The 17,916-nt window shown below is 49.6% G+C and overlaps 1 protein-coding gene across 2 annotated transcripts in view; it reads right to left on the bottom strand.

The window, feature by feature from the left end:
- Nucleotides 1–10,089: 10,089 nt before the first annotated feature.
- RNF216 (ring finger protein 216) overlaps nucleotides 10,090–17,916 on the bottom strand; it is a 120,802-nt gene continuing 112,975 nt past the window's right edge. For both annotated transcript variants that reach the window (XM_073361904.2, XM_073361905.2), the window contains one exon: nucleotides 10,090–16,382. In XM_073361904.2, coding sequence (XP_073218005.2) covers nucleotides 16,063–16,382 — 320 coding nt within the window. In that variant the 3' untranslated portion in view covers nucleotides 10,090–16,062. The remainder of the gene's footprint in view (nucleotides 16,383–17,916) is intronic.

Below are 17,916 nucleotides of genomic sequence, written 5' to 3'. Positions count from 1 at the left end.
CCAAGTGCCATCCAAAGGAGGGACGTATAATCTGAGACACGCAGTGGGGAAGTGACTTGCTAGCACAACAGACAGGTAGCAAAGCCAGGAACAGGACCAAGGTCTCCTGAGTCCCAGTTATATATGTTGTAAGGTTTCAGCACACGGCAGGGCATCTCTGGGGCAGCAGAGACTCAGGTAAGAGAGGAAAGAGGGCAAGGGAAGAAAAGGTAAAAGAATCAGTAGGTGCAGGCAGCCAGAAAACTGACCATAGCTGGAAGGCAAAGAGTAAGGGAAGAAGGATGTAAGAGGGTTTAGGAATGGATGGACCAGGCAAATGCCCTGAAAACGTTCTAGAGTTCACCCCACTGCACCTTCAGGGGCTGTGAGGTTTCCCCACCTTGCCCCAGCTGCTTATGGAGCACCTTTACTCTGGCTGGTACCACTCCTTTGGCTCTGGTTTTGGAAACACTTTAAGGGGAATTTAGTGCTGGAGCTGTAGCCCTGGTGCCTTGCAGGCTTGATTTTTCCATCAGTGGCTCCGTTAAGCTTCCCCGAGCTGTCCTACCAGCAACCTTCATTTTGACCTGGAGGGGCCAGAGCTGGGCATGAGCTCGTTGTCAATGGTCCATTTCACGGTTGGCCTCTCTGTTGTAAGGGTGCAAACATGATACCACATGTGATGCCAACTGGGAACTTGGCTGAGGCCATGATGAAGATATAATGGGCAACGCCCATTGTGGGGTATATCACATTCAGTGAGTCTGAGGTGCAAGGCTCCATATCTAGGTCCCAGTCCCTTAAACCACCAGGTCCGTCAAACACCTTTCACTTCAGCAGGTGCTTACTGGCCAATAGTCGCGCTCAATGCAAAATAAGAGGCAGCGTTAACTAGAGTATGACACAACCACAAAGCCAGGTGGGCTTAACTTCCTTGGACAAGGAGAGGCTCCATGCCACAAACACAGCAGAGATCACCATCCCTGCCACGCCCAGGGCCATCGGCTACTACAGCTGGTTGGCTGGCAACTGCCTGTGCCCTGATCTCACCTCTCAGCCTCCAAACCTGCCAAGCTGGGACACTGTGCCATCAAAATAACAGCTCCCCCTCCCCCGTTAACCCAGTACAGGTTGCAAAACGGCTGTTTGTTTCCTGGGGTGAGAAAATGGCCCTAGAAACAGGTTTGACACCATTACAACCAATTATGGCATCACATGCAACAACATTCAGGTGTCAGAGTAACAGCCGTGTTAGTCTGTATTCGCAAAAAGAAAAGGAGGACTTGTCTCTAAGGTGCCACAAGTCCTCCTTTTCTTTTTGCGAACATTCAGGTGTGACGTAATCGGGCCACAGGGGAGCAATTCAAGTAGTGCACCTCTCCCCACATACACACACACAATGAAAGCACCTGCCCTCCACTACCCCAGTGACTGCTGGCGGGCCCCTCCCTACCTTGCTGCTGTCCTCCTGGGGCCTAGGCACGCCCCACGCCTGCTGCAGCTCTAGGCTTCCTTGCTCCCCCTTCTCAGGAAGGCACCTGGGACAGGAGCCAGGCAGGAGCTTTCAGGTGAGGGAGCTGTACCATTTTGACCAGAGGGGAGCACAGCCCAGCCACTCAGGTCTCACACTCCCCCCTCCTCCCCCCCCCCAACTTCCCCATGCCCTGGAAATAATGTGTCAGCCCAGCTTCCTCGCTCCTTGCCCCTCCCCTATCTGAAATCCCCTGTAGGTTCCTGGCCATGGGCATTTCTCTGCTCCCTGGAGGGATGGAAAGAGGGAGGGGGAGAGCCCGGGATCCAGAGCAACACGCTGGTAGCCCCAGGCCTGCAGGGCAGCTAGCTGGGAATGCAGGGCAGGGAGGCTGGGCCGGCCCCCATTGTGCCACTCAGTGCCCTGGAGTTCAGAGACTTGGTGACAGTGGTGAGGAATCCAGCATGGGCTGCAAGGCCCCAGGGGTGCGGAGCTGGGCTGCTCTGGAGTGGGGACGGCGTGAGCACCTCTCAGAGCACTGATGAGCTTTCTGGGCTTAGCATAAGAGCAGAGGGGAGCCCAGGCAGAAAGGTGACCCCAAATTCATGGCCCTGGTGTCTCCCACCTGTCATGGCCTGTAGCTCCTTTGGCTTTGCTTAAGCACACGCTGAACCTGCCGTCCTAGAGGAATTCGGGGGGGTTGCGTGGTGTCGACTTGCTGAAGTTTGTTCTAGGCAGGAGGGTGGCACGTCTCCGAGCCCCACCTCTGACCGCGTCGGCAGTTGGCCGAACACCATCAATATCCGGAGCACGCCGCATGCAGTGCAATAGCCTGCACCCCCTCTCGTTCCCCAGAACTGCCCATTGGCCCCTTCCTTCATTCCCAAGCTTTGTCCTTTGCCAATCACCCAGCCCTGCTTCTACTCACCCAGCACCTCTCCGAGGCATTCACTCTATGCTCCCCCCAGCCCCCTTGTTTGTTCAGTGATCAGCTGCATGCCTGGGACAAGCTTCCAGCTGCCCCTCCCCACACATTGGGGTCCCAATAAGCAGCAACTTCCCTCTGCCTTCTGAGCCCCTATCACCATATCATCTATTTAGACTGTACACTCCCCCAGGCAGGGGTTGTCTCTAACGTTTATACAGCACCTGACACAATGGGGTCCTGTTCTCGGGGGCTCAGCAGCACTACTGCATTAGATGCAACTATTCTGTGGTTGCATCCTTACGCCCAGTCGCTGCTACTAGAAGGGGAAGAAGGGTGGAAGCTTTGACATCTGCTGCACCATCAGCGCTGAGACAATTGTAGCAAAGCAGCGGCAGAATTGCACTGATCAGAAGCGGAAGGCCTTGTTCGAGGCAGCTATTGTATTTTGCACCCTCAGGGGCCCAGAGAAGCAGCCCTTGGAAGCAACTTTTTTTTAAAAATAATTGCTTTAAACAGTAATTAGCTGCAGCATCAGATTTCTCAGGGCTTTGCGCCCCAGCCCAGCTGCTTTCACTTGACCCCTAATTCTCCCTGGTGTAATTAAACCAGCAAGAGGGGGCAGCCAGTAAGGAAAGTGGATGTGGACAGCAGTGGTGTGAAGAGCAGATTGCAGAGTGAAAGGAGGGGGCTGCGTTTGTGCTATAAATGATCTTGGAAAATCCCAGCTCCTGCTCCCTGCTGCTAAACACACACAGTTACAGAGAGGAGCTAGCCAGCAATCCCTTGTGCTCTCCAGCTCTGGGGTCAAGGGTGCTCCCTGGTGCATTAAGATCACTAGCACTAGGGCTGCATCTCACAGCGCACCCTAGAGTAAAAGCAGCAACTGGCCCACGCGTAAGGCTCCTGGAGAAGGCCTCATCCCGCTCCTGGCCACGCTCCATTGCCCCCAAGGGAGCAGTTGAAGAGGCAGGCGTGGTTCACACCACAGATTCCCTTTCATCTGGGGCAGGCTTTTCTCTGAGCTTGGGAGCCAAGGCCTGATGGTGTTTTCTGAGGCGTTTGCTCAGCTGTTTTGAAAAAAGGCGAGCTTTGTTGTTGTGTCTTGCGAGGCTGCGTTCCCTGAAGGTCAGCTTCCCTACTGTGTGCATCTGCTGCAATCTTTCATTAGCCACCTCCCCACCCCGAAGAGTCATGGGTAAGCAGTACGATTGCTCCCTCTGTGCTCAAGCCAGACAAGCTTCCTCAGCAACTCTGCTAAGCATCTCCTTCCATTCCAGACCTGGGTCCCCACTCAGCTCCGCCTTAGCTAAAGCAGCCACTGCTCTTTGCATGTGAAAGTCTCAAATACAGTCTGCCTGCCCTTCCAAAGAGTCGGTGGGGTTGTTGCAGCCAAGTCTATGGCGGCCATTCATACTATCTGAACACTCCCCTTACTATTACTGGTAGTACAGCAGTTCCTGGAAACCCTGACAGATCAGAGCCTCGATGTGCAAGGTACTGTACAAACCCACAACTGGAATTCTGCTCTCCAGCACTAGAAAGCGGCTACCGTAAACCTCTCTTCTACTTCTGATGGGGCTGACTTATACCACTGACTCAACTAGCATTTCAGACGGCTTTGGGCCAGAGTCTCAATGTTTGTTTCATGGGAGCGATTCCCAGCACACCCAGGTGCCCACAACCCCCCCCTAAGGCCAGGAGTTGCAATTGCTCGGCTTCTCTGAAAATAATCAGGCCTCAGTATTTAAGCACAATCCCAGAGAGTGCCAATGACATGGCTGCGTCTTTTATGTAATAGGGACCCTTGAGTATGCACTTAAATACTACAGTGACCGGTACTCTAGAAGCACCAAAGAGCCCAGCTTCCTTAGTGCCAGCACCATTCATAGAGAAGATGCTTCAATAGGTAAGCTAGAATTTACTTAGTTCTAGATGGGGCTGGTAGCACAATCCTTATTATAAGACCTTCCTTTCTGTTGCTTGTAACTTTGCCAAAGCCTGCGGAGTGGAGAATGGGCCTGGGATGGGAAGCCAGGAGCAAAAGGACAAGGACAGGTTGGAAAGGGGGAAACTCAGCAATGCCTGTGCCTTTTACAGCACACTCCCCTCCAGAGCCTGGCATGGAAGCCCACACTCCTGAGCCTCACCCTCCCTCTGCTGTCAGCAAATATCTGTGAAGCCCACTGGCACAGTGTCTCCCATCCCTTTCTTGCTCCGGTCCACATGGAGAATGACAACCTACTATTGCTATCAGGTTACACTGTTAGCTCAAGTCGCAGAGGTTGGAGCAGCGGAGCTAGAAGTTTCAATCCTGCTGAAGACCCATGCAGGTCCCAACGTGATGGCATGTGCTGGAATTTTTTTCAGCTTGCTTTTTTTCAAGTCTCTCACAAACGCACACAAACCTGATCTTAAAAGAACATCCAGGTTGCAAAGTCAAGCACTCAAAAATTCGGTAATACCAGTATAACGGTTGTCTGTGCAACCTTAATTCAGCCCCCTTGTGCATATGCATGACAAGTTTTCAATTACGGAATATCATCCTAGTTTTCCCACAGGACCCCTGCCTCATTCAGTGCCCAAGATGGACCTGCTCTGTGGATGACCCAGGCTGCAGGATGACCATAGGATCCCTGCCTCATTTGCTGCAGAAGTTGGCAGGGAAGCAATGGATGAGGCAGGCCATTGCAGGAAGAAAAAGGAAAGTCTCATGGTTAAGACGGTTGAAAGTTGCACGGGAGAACTGGATTGTATCCTGGTCTCTGCCAGAGTTTCTATGCATGGCTACACAAGTCCCTTAAAACAAACTTTTCCACGGCTTGTGCGTGCCTCATTTTCTGGAGGCCTGGCTTGAGATCTGTTGGCCTGATTTGTAGAAGTGCAGAGTCCTCAGAGGAGCAACTGAAGTCAATGGGAGCTGTGCTACCCAGTGCTATAGAATGCTAAGTACTCTGAAAACCCAGGTCCTAGCCGTCTCAAACTGGGTACCTAAAATTAGTGGATACTTTTCACCTTAAACTCTGGCTCAGCTCCCCACCCGTAAAATGGGGCTAGCCCAACACCGCCATCTCATGGGAGCGTTGTAAAGATTAATAAATGAATGTTGGTGAAGCACTCAGATACTAGTGATGTGTGGCAGAGAAGAGCCCATGAGGAAATTAATAATTCTGTCTTCAGAGCAGGGTTTGAATAGCGTGCAAGGAGAAAACCAAATACTGACTAGCTGCTTACTGGCTGAGACCCATCAGTCCTGTGCGCTGAATGAGTCAGGGGTCCTCCGGGGAAAAAAACGGGTAGCGGATCACGTAATTAAAAAACTTGTCATGCATCTACACTCAAGGGTGCTGAATTAAGGCTGCAAAGGCACCTTTAATCTGTCCTTGCCTAACTTGCAAGCACTTGATTTTGCAACCTTGTTTTTTAACCTACGTTTGTAGATGTGTGTGTGTGTGTGTGTAATTCGACCTCCTAGAAAACGAGCTGAGCTGAGAGGGAGGAATTAAATGTACTAACAAGACAGGGGAGAGTGCACAATCTATGCCGAAGCAGCACAGCAAGCTGTCTACTGCATTACTGTGGAGCCTCTCAGTGTGAGGGCCTGCACGCTAAAGTACAGTGAACCTGCAGCTTCCACAGAGCCAGCCGCGCAGCTGGAGAGCGGGGGATGCGGGAGGCACAGAGCCTTTGAAATGCCTGGCTAATCTTTCTGGATTTGCCTGTTAATTATCCACACAAAGCTGCCCGGCTGCTTAATGGGACTGGGGACGGTTCTGTTCTCCTGGGGAGGGGAAAAAAATTCACTCCCTAGGAGAAAGGGGAGGGAAAAATAAATGTAACCTCCCCACCCAAACAAAGCTACTTACCTGGCATTAGGAGCAAGCCCCTCAGTAGGGAGATGGGATGGGCAGTGACAACGCCACAACTCAGAAAGTCAGTTTAACCCTTTTCAGAGTAACAGCCGTGTTAGTCTGTATTCGCAAAAAGAAAAGGAGTACTTGTGGCACCTTAGAGACTAACCAATTTATTTGAGCATGAGCTTTCGTGAGCTACAGCTCACTTCATCGGATGCATAACCCTTCCCGCTCCCATCCCCAAAACAGTACAAGGAGAGCGCAACTGGGCCCTATTGTTTTGGTTTGAGCCAGAGAAGATAAGATCATTGTGTAGCTTAGACCAGACACCAGGGAGGGAGTTACTGAAGCTAGTCACTGAGGCCACATCTCAACTAGGGAAAAGAGGGGGTTGATTTCTTTTTAATGTATGCGCCCGCACACCGCACCACAGCCCCCCTATAGCTATGAAGTAAAATCCCTGCCAAATCAAGGCAAGCGACAGTTTTATCTCAGTGTGGCCCGTAGAGGTAAAAACCGTGGGTGGGAGAGAAGGGGGAGGACAGCTACATTGAGCTATGACAGCACTGGCCTTGTCTGTACAGGGATTATATGACTTATATCTCCCCTCTGCCCATGGTCTGCGCCAAGAATTGCAGAACAGAGGGTCTGGAAAGCCAGGACTTGACAAGAGCATGGAGTCCCAACGTAAATGCTTTCTGATGCCTGCTCCCCTCATCCCGTATGTCACAGCCATTTTTGCCTGTTCCTTCCCTGATTTTAGAGCCAAGTCTTGCTCTGCGCATGAAGCTGGCTGTGGTTTTTTGTAACACTGCCCCTGCCCCATAGTATGAGTTCACACTTCCCTATTTTTACTTGCTTTTTGGGGCTCAGGGACCCTTCCCCCGCACATTTATGGGGCTGAAGCCAAATGAAAAACGCCCAGATAAATGACAAAGAAGAGAGTCAGGGATACGGACCCTGGACTTCAGGAAAGCAGACTTCGACTCCCTCAGGAAACGGATGGCCAGGATCCCCTGGGGGACTAACTTGAAGGGGAAAGGAGTCCAGGAGAGCTGGCTGAATTTCAAGGAATCCCTGTTGAGGTTACAGGGACAAACCATCCCAATGAGTCGAAAGAATAGTAAATATGGCAGGCGACCAGCTTGGCTTAATGGTGAAATCCTAGTGGATCTTAAACATAAAAAAGAAGCTTACAAGAAGTGGAAGGTTGGACATATGACCAGGGAAGAGTATAAAAATATTGCTCGGGCATGTAGGAATGAAATCAGGAGGGCCAAATCGCACCTGGAGCTGCAGCTAGCGAGAGATGTCAAGAGTAACAAGAAGGGTTTTTTCAGGTATGTTGGCAACAAGAAGAAAGCCAAGGAAAGTGTGGGCCCCTTACTGAATGAGGGAGGCAACCTAGTGACAGAGGATGTGGAAAAAGCTAATGTACTCAATGCTTTTTTTGCCTCTGTTTTCACTAACAAGGTCAGCTCCCAGACTGCTGCGCTGGGCATCACAACATGGGGAGTAGATGGTCAGCCCTCTGTGGAGAAAGAGGTGGTTAGGGACTATTTAGAAAAGCTGGACGTGCACAAGTCCATGGGGCCGGATGAGTTGCATCCGAGAGTGCTGAAGGAATTGGCGGCTGTGATTGCAGAGCCACTGGCCATTATCTTTGAAAACTCATGGCGAACCGGGGAAGTCCCGGATGACTGGAAAAAGGCTAATGTAGTGCCAATCTTTAAAAAAGGGAAGGAGGAGGATCCTGGGAACTACAGGCCAGTCAGCCTCACCTCAGTCCCTGGAAAAATCATGGAGCAGGTCCTCAAAGAATCAATCCTGAAGCACTTGCATGAGAGGAAAGTGATCAGGAACAGCCAGCATGGATTCACCAAGGGAAGGTCATGCCTGACTAATCTAATCGCCTTCTATGATGAGATTACTGGTTCTGTGGATGAAGGGAAAGCAGTGGATGTATTGTTTGTTGACTTTAGCAAAGTTTTTGACACGGTCTCCCACAGTATTCTTGTCAGCAAGTTAAGGAAGTATGGGCTGGATGAATGCACTATAAGGTGGGTAGAAAGCTGGCTAGATTGTCGGGCTCAACGGGTAGTGATCAATGGCTCCATGTCTAGTTGGCAGCCGGTATCAAGTGGAGTGCCCCAAGGGTCGGTCCTGGGGCCGGTTTTGTTCAATATCTTCATAAATGATCTGGAGGATGGTGTGGATTGCACTCTCAGCAAATTTGCGGATGATACTAAACTGGGAGGAGTGGTAGATACGCTGGAGGGGAGGGATAGGATACAGAAGGACCTAGACAAATTGGAGGATTGGGCCAAAAGAAATCTGATGAGGTTCAATAAGGATAAGTGCAGGGTCCTGCACTTAGGATGGAAGAATCCAATGCACCGCTACAGACTAGGGACCGAATGGCTAGGCAGCAGTTCTGCGGAAAAGGACCTAGGGGTGACAGTGGACGAGAAGCTGGATATGAGTCAGCAGTGTGCCCTTGTTGCCAAGAAGGCCAATGGCATTTTGGGATGTATAAGTAGGGGCATAGCGAGCAGATCGAGGGACGTGATCGTTCCCCTCTATTCGACATTGGTGAGGCCTCATCTGGAGTACTGTGTCCAGTTTTGGGCCCCGCACTACAAGAAGGATGTGGATAAATTGGAGAGAGTCCAGCGAAGGGCAACAAAAATGATTAGGGGTCTAGAACACATGACTTATGAGGAGAGGCTGAGGGAGCTGGGATTGTTTAGCCTGCAGAAGAGAAGAATGAGGGGGGATTTGATAGCTGCTTTCAACTACCTGAAAGGGGGTTCCAAAGAGGATGGCTCTAGACTGTTCTCAATGGTAGCAGATGACAGAACGAGGAGTAATGGTCTCAAGTTGCAGTGGGGGAGGTTTAGATTGGATATTAGGAAAAACTTTTTCACTAAGAGGGTGGTGAAACACTGGAATGCGTTACCTAGGGAGGTGGTAGAATCTCCGTCCTTAGAGGTTTTTAAGGTCAGGCTTGACAAAGCCCTGGCTGGGATGATTTAACTGGGAATTGGTCCTGCTTCGAGCAGGGGGTTGGAATAGATGACCTTCAGGGGTCCCTTCCAACCCTGATATTCTATGATTCTAAGTCTCCCACAGTCCCCTGCCTCCAACCGTCTCCCCACTCTTCCTGTCCCAGTCCGTTGCTAGGCTGCCAGTATGGACATTTCCTCTTTCATTTCCTATTTCTATTTTAAACATTCACACCACAAAGCAGCCAGAGCATACAGGTGAATATGGCCCTGAAAATCCAGATAGGCTAGAGCGGGGGTTCTCACACTGGGGGTCAGGACCCCTCAGGGGGTTGTGAGGTTATTGCATGGGGGGGTCGTGAGCAGCCAGCCTCCACCCCAAACCCCGCTTCACCTCCAGCATTTATAATGGTGTTAAATATATAAAGTGTTTTTAATTTATAAGGGGGGGGTGTCTCACTCAGAGGCTTGCTATGTGAAAGGGGTCACCAGTACAAAAGTTTGAGAACCCCTGGGCTAGAGTGTGTGTACACATGTTCATGCAGTGCTTTTAAAGGACTACTTTACAGGATTAGTCCTGCTTCACACAGCAATGAGAGAATGGAAGCCATTTTATATCCCGTTCTCGTTTTCCTTTTAGGCTTTTGGAACACATCAAGCTTTTACAGGAGGCTCGAATGTTTTGCTGACTAACTTTCAGCAAAACAGTTTTTAACCATTCTGACTGAAACCTGGTACGAGAATTATGGTTGGTCTCTGCTTTCTACCAGCTGTCGCCTATAATTATCCTCAAACTCCAACCAACCAGCTTCTCATGGACATTGATGGAGCAATGAAAAGCACGGAAGTGAAAGCCAGAGTGCACAAAAATTTATTTACAAAAAATTCAAATTACAATATTATACAGGGACTTTTTACACACAGAATTAGAACAGTTTTCTACCAGAGGGTAAAGAAAAATATTTTTTTTTAATAAACCACCTATTCATTTTCAGCTATTGCTATACAAAGTTGCAGAACATGCACAATTTGTTTTTACAAGGTTGGGTTTTTTTTGTTTTTTTTTAATATAATGTTTTGCTATGTGCAAATACCAAATTTCTCTCTCCACCTTTAAGGCAAGTAAAATGGGACACTGCAATTAATCATAAAAAATACCAGTCATAACATCGATCTGGGCCCACAAGACATCTCCCATTGAAGAACATTGAGGTTTTAAAGGGGGCAAAGGTTATGTCTAAACTGTTTAAAAAAAAAAAAAAAGCCTGCAGCAGCGAGTTTCACAACTCAGCTGGGGCTCTCTGGGGCTCAAAACAGCAGCGTAGACGCAGGCTGGAGCCTGGGCTCAGAAACTCAGTGAGGGAGGAGGGTCTCAGATCCTAGCCTCCAGCCCATGCCCGAACAGTTACACTGCTATTCTGAGCCCCGAGAGCCCATGTCAGTTGACCCAGGCTCTGAGACTCGCTGTGGTGGGTCTTATTTTGCAGGGGAGATGTACCCATAAAAACACCAGGTAAGTCCAAAACATGGAATTTTCTGGTTTTAATTGTGCAGGAAATGGTTTGTTCTTTAAGCGGAGAAACATCCCCATTAACCCAACTGTTGCTAGAAGACAATGGAGGGCTCTAAATTCGCCAGTTAGGATGACAGAGAAGGAGAGGTCCCACATTTCTCTGCAGGGCAATTCCTAGTCCAGAGCTTTCTCTGTGACAGGAGCCCCACCACAGACCCAGAAAGGACCGAAAGGTGAAATGCAGGGGCGATGCTGTGTGAAGAGCTGATCTGATCTCTCTGGACTGCCTGTAGCTGCCCACAGGACTTGATGTTGGTTTCATACAATGGGCCCTGATTTCTCTCCTAGCAGACACAAAACGGGCCTTCACCATTGTGATGGGAGAAAGAATTCTCTCCTTCTCTTCAGCAGGGCTGCGCTAGGACCGCCCATGGAGAGACATCAGGCATACACATGCTTCAGGAACATCTCAGCGAAGGCTCCTCATCACCACAATGTCCCCAAACACTACCGAGGGGGGATCCTGCCTCCTTTGATGTGAAGATGGGAAAGTCAGGAGGCTTGCCGTGCGCCATCAAATCCAGAGGGTACAAAGTTTGCTCATGTAGTGGGAACCAGTGCTTACCGTTAACACAGAAGACTAAAAACTGGTCAAGTACAGACACTAGACCTTCCTTGGCTACTTTGCCAAGTGCCTCTCTTCCCATTTCCAGCCTTTCCCTGCACAGGCCTTTATATATATTTTATATATATTTTAAAAACACACAAAAGCCAGGAGTTTGAGCCAGGCCATTATTTTTGTTAATGGTCTATATTCTAGGGTTTCAATATGGCTGTGTGCAAGTGGCCACACCACTTCTATTTTTGCATGGTGATAGGCATTTGCTATACTATTGGTCAAGCACTGAGGCTGAAATTCGCTTGAGTGATTGGTACAGTACAGTAGAATCCCAACACTCATGCTGTCCAAGCAGTTTTGCTGAACTCAGACTGACAGAGGGGAACTAAAAAAAAACAACGTAGTAACTACCGTATAAAATTGAATCTTTCCACCCAAAAATTAAACCTAACAAAAATTACAGAGAGTTGGTACCACCACCCACTTCAAAGATATGGCTCAGTTGTGAGTGGTGGGTCTGGTTGTTTCCAGCTCTTTATTGTGGTGATAGACGTTCACTACAGGAGTCTATTGTAGATATGGAGAGAGACGCGCACATATGGCCAAAGATTCATAACCTCAAATTTTTAACTGGAGAGTGCTTCCAGCTATGAAACCATCCCCAAATAGTCTCTTCTACTGTAACTGCACATGCAGGAATGGGGGGGAAGGGAAGTGTAGGGAAAAGCAATTGATATTTAACTGGATTTGAAAGAACAGTAATTGTGCTTGATAAGCAGAGTATTCGAGAGTCCCTGTGCAACACACTTGAAGAATGAAGGACACAGACTCCCCAAAGGCACTGGGTATTAGAATTAGTACCTGCTTCATCTGAGGCTTTCAAAGAACAATTGATTTATTTAGGAAGTATTTGAATGGCGGCGAGGAGGCAGCAGACTCACTCCAGTGGGCCAGGTTTGTTTTGGATGAAGGCCCCGGCCATGGTTTGGAAAGCCAGCTCAGCGATCAAGATTTCCCATGCTCCTATTTCTCAAATACTCCTATTAGCTGTACCAGCACCACTGCCAGCATGCTAAGGTGACCACCGGCGTCCTGCCAGGGGAAGTACTTTCTTTAGGACGTCAGCTGAAGCCAGTTCCTAAGCCAACAAGCTGTTTCAGCTATGGTGCCCTCCCCTCCCACAATGAGATTCCAGATAAACTTATCAGACTGAGGAGGTCCGTGAGATGAGCATTCTGCAAAGGCAGCAGCCCTTGGTCAGGAGATGCTCCATGCTGCTTAGAGATGTAGTTGTTAGAAATACATGTCTGAAGCATCATACAGGAGACACCAACTGGGCTCCCCTGTACCCATGTGCATGCTGCTTTGTTTCTATTACTTTTTTTAAAAACAACCCTCCCAAGGGACTTGGCCCCTTTTTTCTTTACAATTTGTAAAACCAGTAACAGGGGGTCAGGGCTTTTCTGCTCATGTCTCTCAGGATGAAACGAAGGGCCAGCTGACAAAGGTAAAATTCACCCTACCTTGGCACTCTTGGATCCCTGATTGAACTACTTCCTTAAGACCCAACTTCATGCCTCTAGTCTCCCAGCTGAGCGAGGAAAACAAGAAAAGACTCCTTCTGAAATACATTAGCCTTATTCCTTAATTGGCTAGACAGGTCACAGTATAGCATGCGGAGCACCACCTCCGCAGCAAGAGCCGAGGTGGACTGGCAGCCCGGGACACTACTCCTCGATTCAATTAGACAAGACACAAAGCTAAGCTCCATCTCCAGTGCGGGCACTGACCAGCTAGAGGGACAGCAGGAGCTCCGCTCTGTGCACGAGGGATAGCACGTTCCAGGCACGTTCTTGAAGCAGGGTACGAAGCGGTAGGACTCGTTCTGCATACACAGCTGCCGCCGTGCGGAGGGGAAGGCATATGGCGGAGCCCTTTCAACCGAACTACTGAGAAACTGCAAAAGTGGCTAGGAAGTGCGCACATCCAATCTGCCCTCCATCCCCGTCCCAAACACAGTCTGTCAACATGGCTGCCCATGGCTACTGAGGGGATCATTCAGTATAAGGTGCAGATTTAAACCTGAATAAAAAACAGCTGAGCAGCATTCGGTAAGCCACTACGTCCCCTAGACTATTTTTTAAATTAAAAAGTCTTAGCAGCAATGTCAACAAATAGTTAACGGTGTGGTGAACAACTCTACATTGGCAACAGCACTCTACAACCTGAAACAAATAGTTAACAGGGCATCTCTCAGCCTATACATAACATCTGGGAGTGGAGAAATTGTATCAGCTCCAAAAAGGATGAAAACATCCACTGTGCAAGGTCCTCGGGGAGACTATCCCACTACTGATAGCAATGTCCTCCTCACAGCCCAGCCAGGGATTGCTCGCTGCCATATTCCTTATGAGAGTACACCCTGCCCATGACAGCACAGCCAGCCACTCTTGTTTGCCCTCCTCCTGGTGCCTCCTGCAGCTGCCAGTCGCAGACTTCCCAGCACCCTGGTTCACTGCCTGCTCAATGCCCAAAGAGACGCTGCTTGCAGAGAGGGCAAATCGGACAGATTAGTGAGGCAAGGCAGACACCTGCAAAGAAATCTTGGGTGTTAACTTCCAGGGAGGGAAATCAAAAGAGGGGAGATTAATTTGATCTGGTTCCTAACAGCAACAACAACAAATACCAAACAGTTTGGGAGACAGCTGTGTGATGAAGTGGTTGGTTGGTTTTTTTTAACTAGACAACCACAGTTGCGGAAGGATATTCTGATAGTTTCATCTTCCACTCTCTTCCTTCCAGTCACTACAGCAAGGGTGCAGGGGGAAGGCTTGTGCCTGCAAAGCTGCAGCTCTAGCATAAAATGTACCCATTTGACACAAGGCAGCTTCAAGCCTTCCACCCCATCCTTCTAGTCTACCTCATCCCTCACTTGGCTTATTCACATGCAGTCTGCAGCCAAACCACAATACTGCCCCAGAGTCAAACATGGCTCCCAGTTCAAGCCAGCCAGAGCCTGCTCAACTCAGGTCACAGGTAAAGCAGGAGTGAGCCCGATTGCCTGAAGGAGTTTGCCACACTGCTTCTTAAAGGAAAACTGGTCCTCCTAAGCATCCCTTTTGCTAAGCTCAGCAGTATTACAGTTTGAAGTTGATTAAACTGATTTTTTTCAGAAGCTTATTAAATGTGTCGAAAGGGGTATTTTGCTGCTCAGAGTACGTATGCCTACACTAGAACCGGAGGTGTAATTTCCGGCTCGGTTAGACATACCCGCATCGCCTCGGATTGAGGTGCTGTAGCTGCGGTGGCATGAGCAGCAGGATGGGCGAGCTGCTCTGAGACTCTAGATATGCGCTTGGGCAGCTCGCCCAGCCCGTTGCTCATGCTGCTGCGGCTACATTGCTATTTTTCGCACACTAGCGGCATCACGCTAGTGGAGGTACGTCTACACCAACCGGAAAGTATGCCTCCAGATCCAGAGCAGCGGTACCCTAACGAGGACAGCACCTCTGATCAGTTTCCAGCCCATTTTAAAGTGATCTAAACATGCACGGAAAGCCGTGGGCCCAGATTTTCAGAGCTGGATATGTGCAGAGTGTATGTATACAGTTACCAGGCTTGCATGCACAACAGCACTAAATGTACACAATCGGTTACTGCACCGGGGGGCATGAAGTTTAGCCCCTATGCAACTCTGAATCCGGGCCTTCATGTTTATCTTCTGAACAATTTGTATGTTTCTACCAACTGTTACAACCAAGATTTTCATAAATGACTAGTGATTATGTGTGCCCAACTTGAGACACTGAAAAGGACCCTGTGTTCCAGGCAGTATTGGCTACTCATCCTTTGAAAAATCATGCCCCCTTTAAGTGGTCTCAGGTTAGACACTCCAAATCAAGCATCATTTCTGAAAGTCGTGGCCTTACAATACTAAGCCAGGTTGCAAAGTGGTTTGTAGCCTCTTTCTTTGAGTTGCTGTGCTGTGGCATGAGTGGTACTTTGCAGCCAGATGGCTTCTGCATCCTAGCACTGGACTCTCACCATGACAGGCGCTTCCGGGCTAAGCAAAATGGTTGTAGATTTGCTTGTACAGACTCCTGTTGTCAGGGCAATCGCAGGTTGCAGTAAAAACCTGGGACTATTCTCCGAGGGATAATCAGTCCTGATGCTCAGATTCACCCCTTTTTCTTCACGCCTGGATAATACTGGGGAGGACACAGCTGAATCTTATTACCAGCATCTGAATAATTTCAAGCTGCCCCACATCACCTTCCCTTCCAGCTAGCCTTTGCATTAAATAGAGGGGCACTGCTTTTGCAGATAGGAAGGTAAGTTTTTGGCACAAGGGGTGGGCCGAATGGCTACATTCCCATGTAGCATCACTTCCCTCTCAATGGTTGACTGAACAGCCTTTGTGAAACAGAAAGACCCTCAGAGTTCCCCTGGCCTGAACTATGCACCCTCTTACTGCCCAAAGGGTGGGCAGCACGGTTAGAAGATTCGAGAGAACCAAATGTTGAACTACGAAGATTTAACCACCATAGAAGCCTTAAATACTGTGCATGGGGGGAGGGGAATCTAGATCTGTACCTCTTGCAGCAGGCTGAAATGATGGGGGACAGAGGGGAGGGTGGTGGTGGGGCCAGCGTGGCTTCTCCTTGCAGACTCCATTACTAGTGCTGTTTGAACTGGATCAGAACCGATGCCGAGGCTGCGGACCAAAGTGCATAGGCAAGTTGTGCTCCAGCTGAACATTGATCTGGGGGAAATCGTAGTTCACCCGCATGTTAGGCAGTGGGGGCACGTATGGGGCAGGGATGGGTCCGATGTTCAGGGGTATGTTGTTGTACAGTGGGCGGACAGGAGGCAGTGGGAAGGGTGGATGCACGAAGGGATAAGGGGGCATTCGGGGCTGATGGAGGTTCTGAGGGACTGGTCTTGGGATGACTTCAACTCTCTGGATTTTCTCCACAGGCTTTTCCACAGGAGGGCCGATCCTCTTGAAACTGCTTTCTGCAAAGAAATTAAAAACAGAACTTTAGAAACACCCTAGGCCGGAGCAGAAACTCCCTCCTCTGCTCACAGGGAGGTTCTTCAGTTCCAGCTGCGGGAGCGTGCGCTGTTCATGTACGGAGCAACTAGGAGCTCTAGCAAGAAGCAGGCATGGGGCGGACAGGTGCAGCTCTACCACTGCATTTGGATCCTCGGCTTGCAGCACTTCTATCCTTCTAGCACTGAGGTTATGGGCAGAGGCTTCCAGCTCTGTCAATTCTGATGGTAGCAGGGAGTAACCCTGGCTCTAGAGAGAATGGTTACAGACCTACAGTAACTGTGATTCTCCAAGATTTAGTCGGCGTTGATCCCACGGTTGGCGCCCATGTGCCACGTGAGAATGGACGTTTGAGTAGCACTCTCTGTCAGGGCTCGGCATGCACCCTGGGCCTCTTCACCAGGGCATAAAGGGTGGAGTGGCCACAGCCCTAACTCAGTAGCACTGGCTTTGAACTGCAAGGGCTCGGAGGACTGAATAGCAGGGATGGAGGGTGCGATTTCCTGCAATATCTTAGGGAGATCTTACAGTATTAAGTTTATGTATCATTGTGGGCCAGGGATGGTATGCAATTCCATGGGGGAGGGTGAGCACAGCTCCTCCATGAGCTAGGACCAGTGGGGGGTGATTATGCAAATTCACTTAGGTTGTAACACCACCAGAGATATGCCACCACCTGGAGAGGTTCGCATATACTGGTTCAAATTGGATTCTCCAGAGACCAACAGAGAAAAGACTTCTTAATAAACCGCTTGAGTTTAAACTGACTCAGGGCCTGTTTTCTGATCCAGCAAAGGGGCAGGACCTTCTGTTTAAGGGGGCTTTCCAATCCTTCCTTCCCCACACTTCAACACATACTAATTATTAACAAGGGGGAGCCTTGAGCTGCTCAGGATTGTGGATTTGTCTCAAGAGGCTTTGTGTTGTCTATCCTTATCCGAGGACACCAAGCTCTGCCTAGAGTCTCTGCCTGCAAGTTCAAACCAAGTCCGGTGCCGGACTTCAGTGTCAGAGGTGTTGGTGGCTGTTTGATGCTGTCGTCTGTTTTGGGTGCAGGAGGCAACTGTGTTGGTTCCTCTCTTGATGTCATCTTCTCTCCGCCAGTCTTGGGCATAGCCCGTCTGCTGCGGGATTCTGGCTTGTCTCTCAGATCTTGCTAGTGGACAAGTCTCTCCCATGTCTGAAGAGACCTTCATGGATTGTTCCAGAAGCTGGAGTCTGAGCCATGCAGCTCACACACCCTCGGGGAAAGTGAAAGGCACAGGGAGCATCTGCTGGTATGGTGACTCTAGACAGAAGGTATGCTCACCATGACTATCTTTTAAAGGAATCCAGCAGTTTGCAAACTGTGGGTGGGGACCCCAATGTGGGTCACGACCCCGTTTTAATGGGATCACCAGGGCTGGCGTTAGACTTGCTGGGGCCTGGATCTGAAGCCAGAAGTCTGAGTCCCACCACCCAGGGCTGAAGCTCTCAAACTTTGGCTTCCCCCCCCCC

The sequence above is a fragment of the Lepidochelys kempii genome, chromosome 10 (genome assembly GCF_965140285.1).
Source record: "Lepidochelys kempii isolate rLepKem1 chromosome 10, rLepKem1.hap1, whole genome shotgun sequence".
NCBI lineage: Eukaryota > Metazoa > Chordata > Testudines > Cheloniidae > Lepidochelys > Lepidochelys kempii.
The sequence above is the reverse complement of the archived record's forward strand: the minus strand, read 5'-3'. Positions and strand labels throughout refer to the sequence as shown.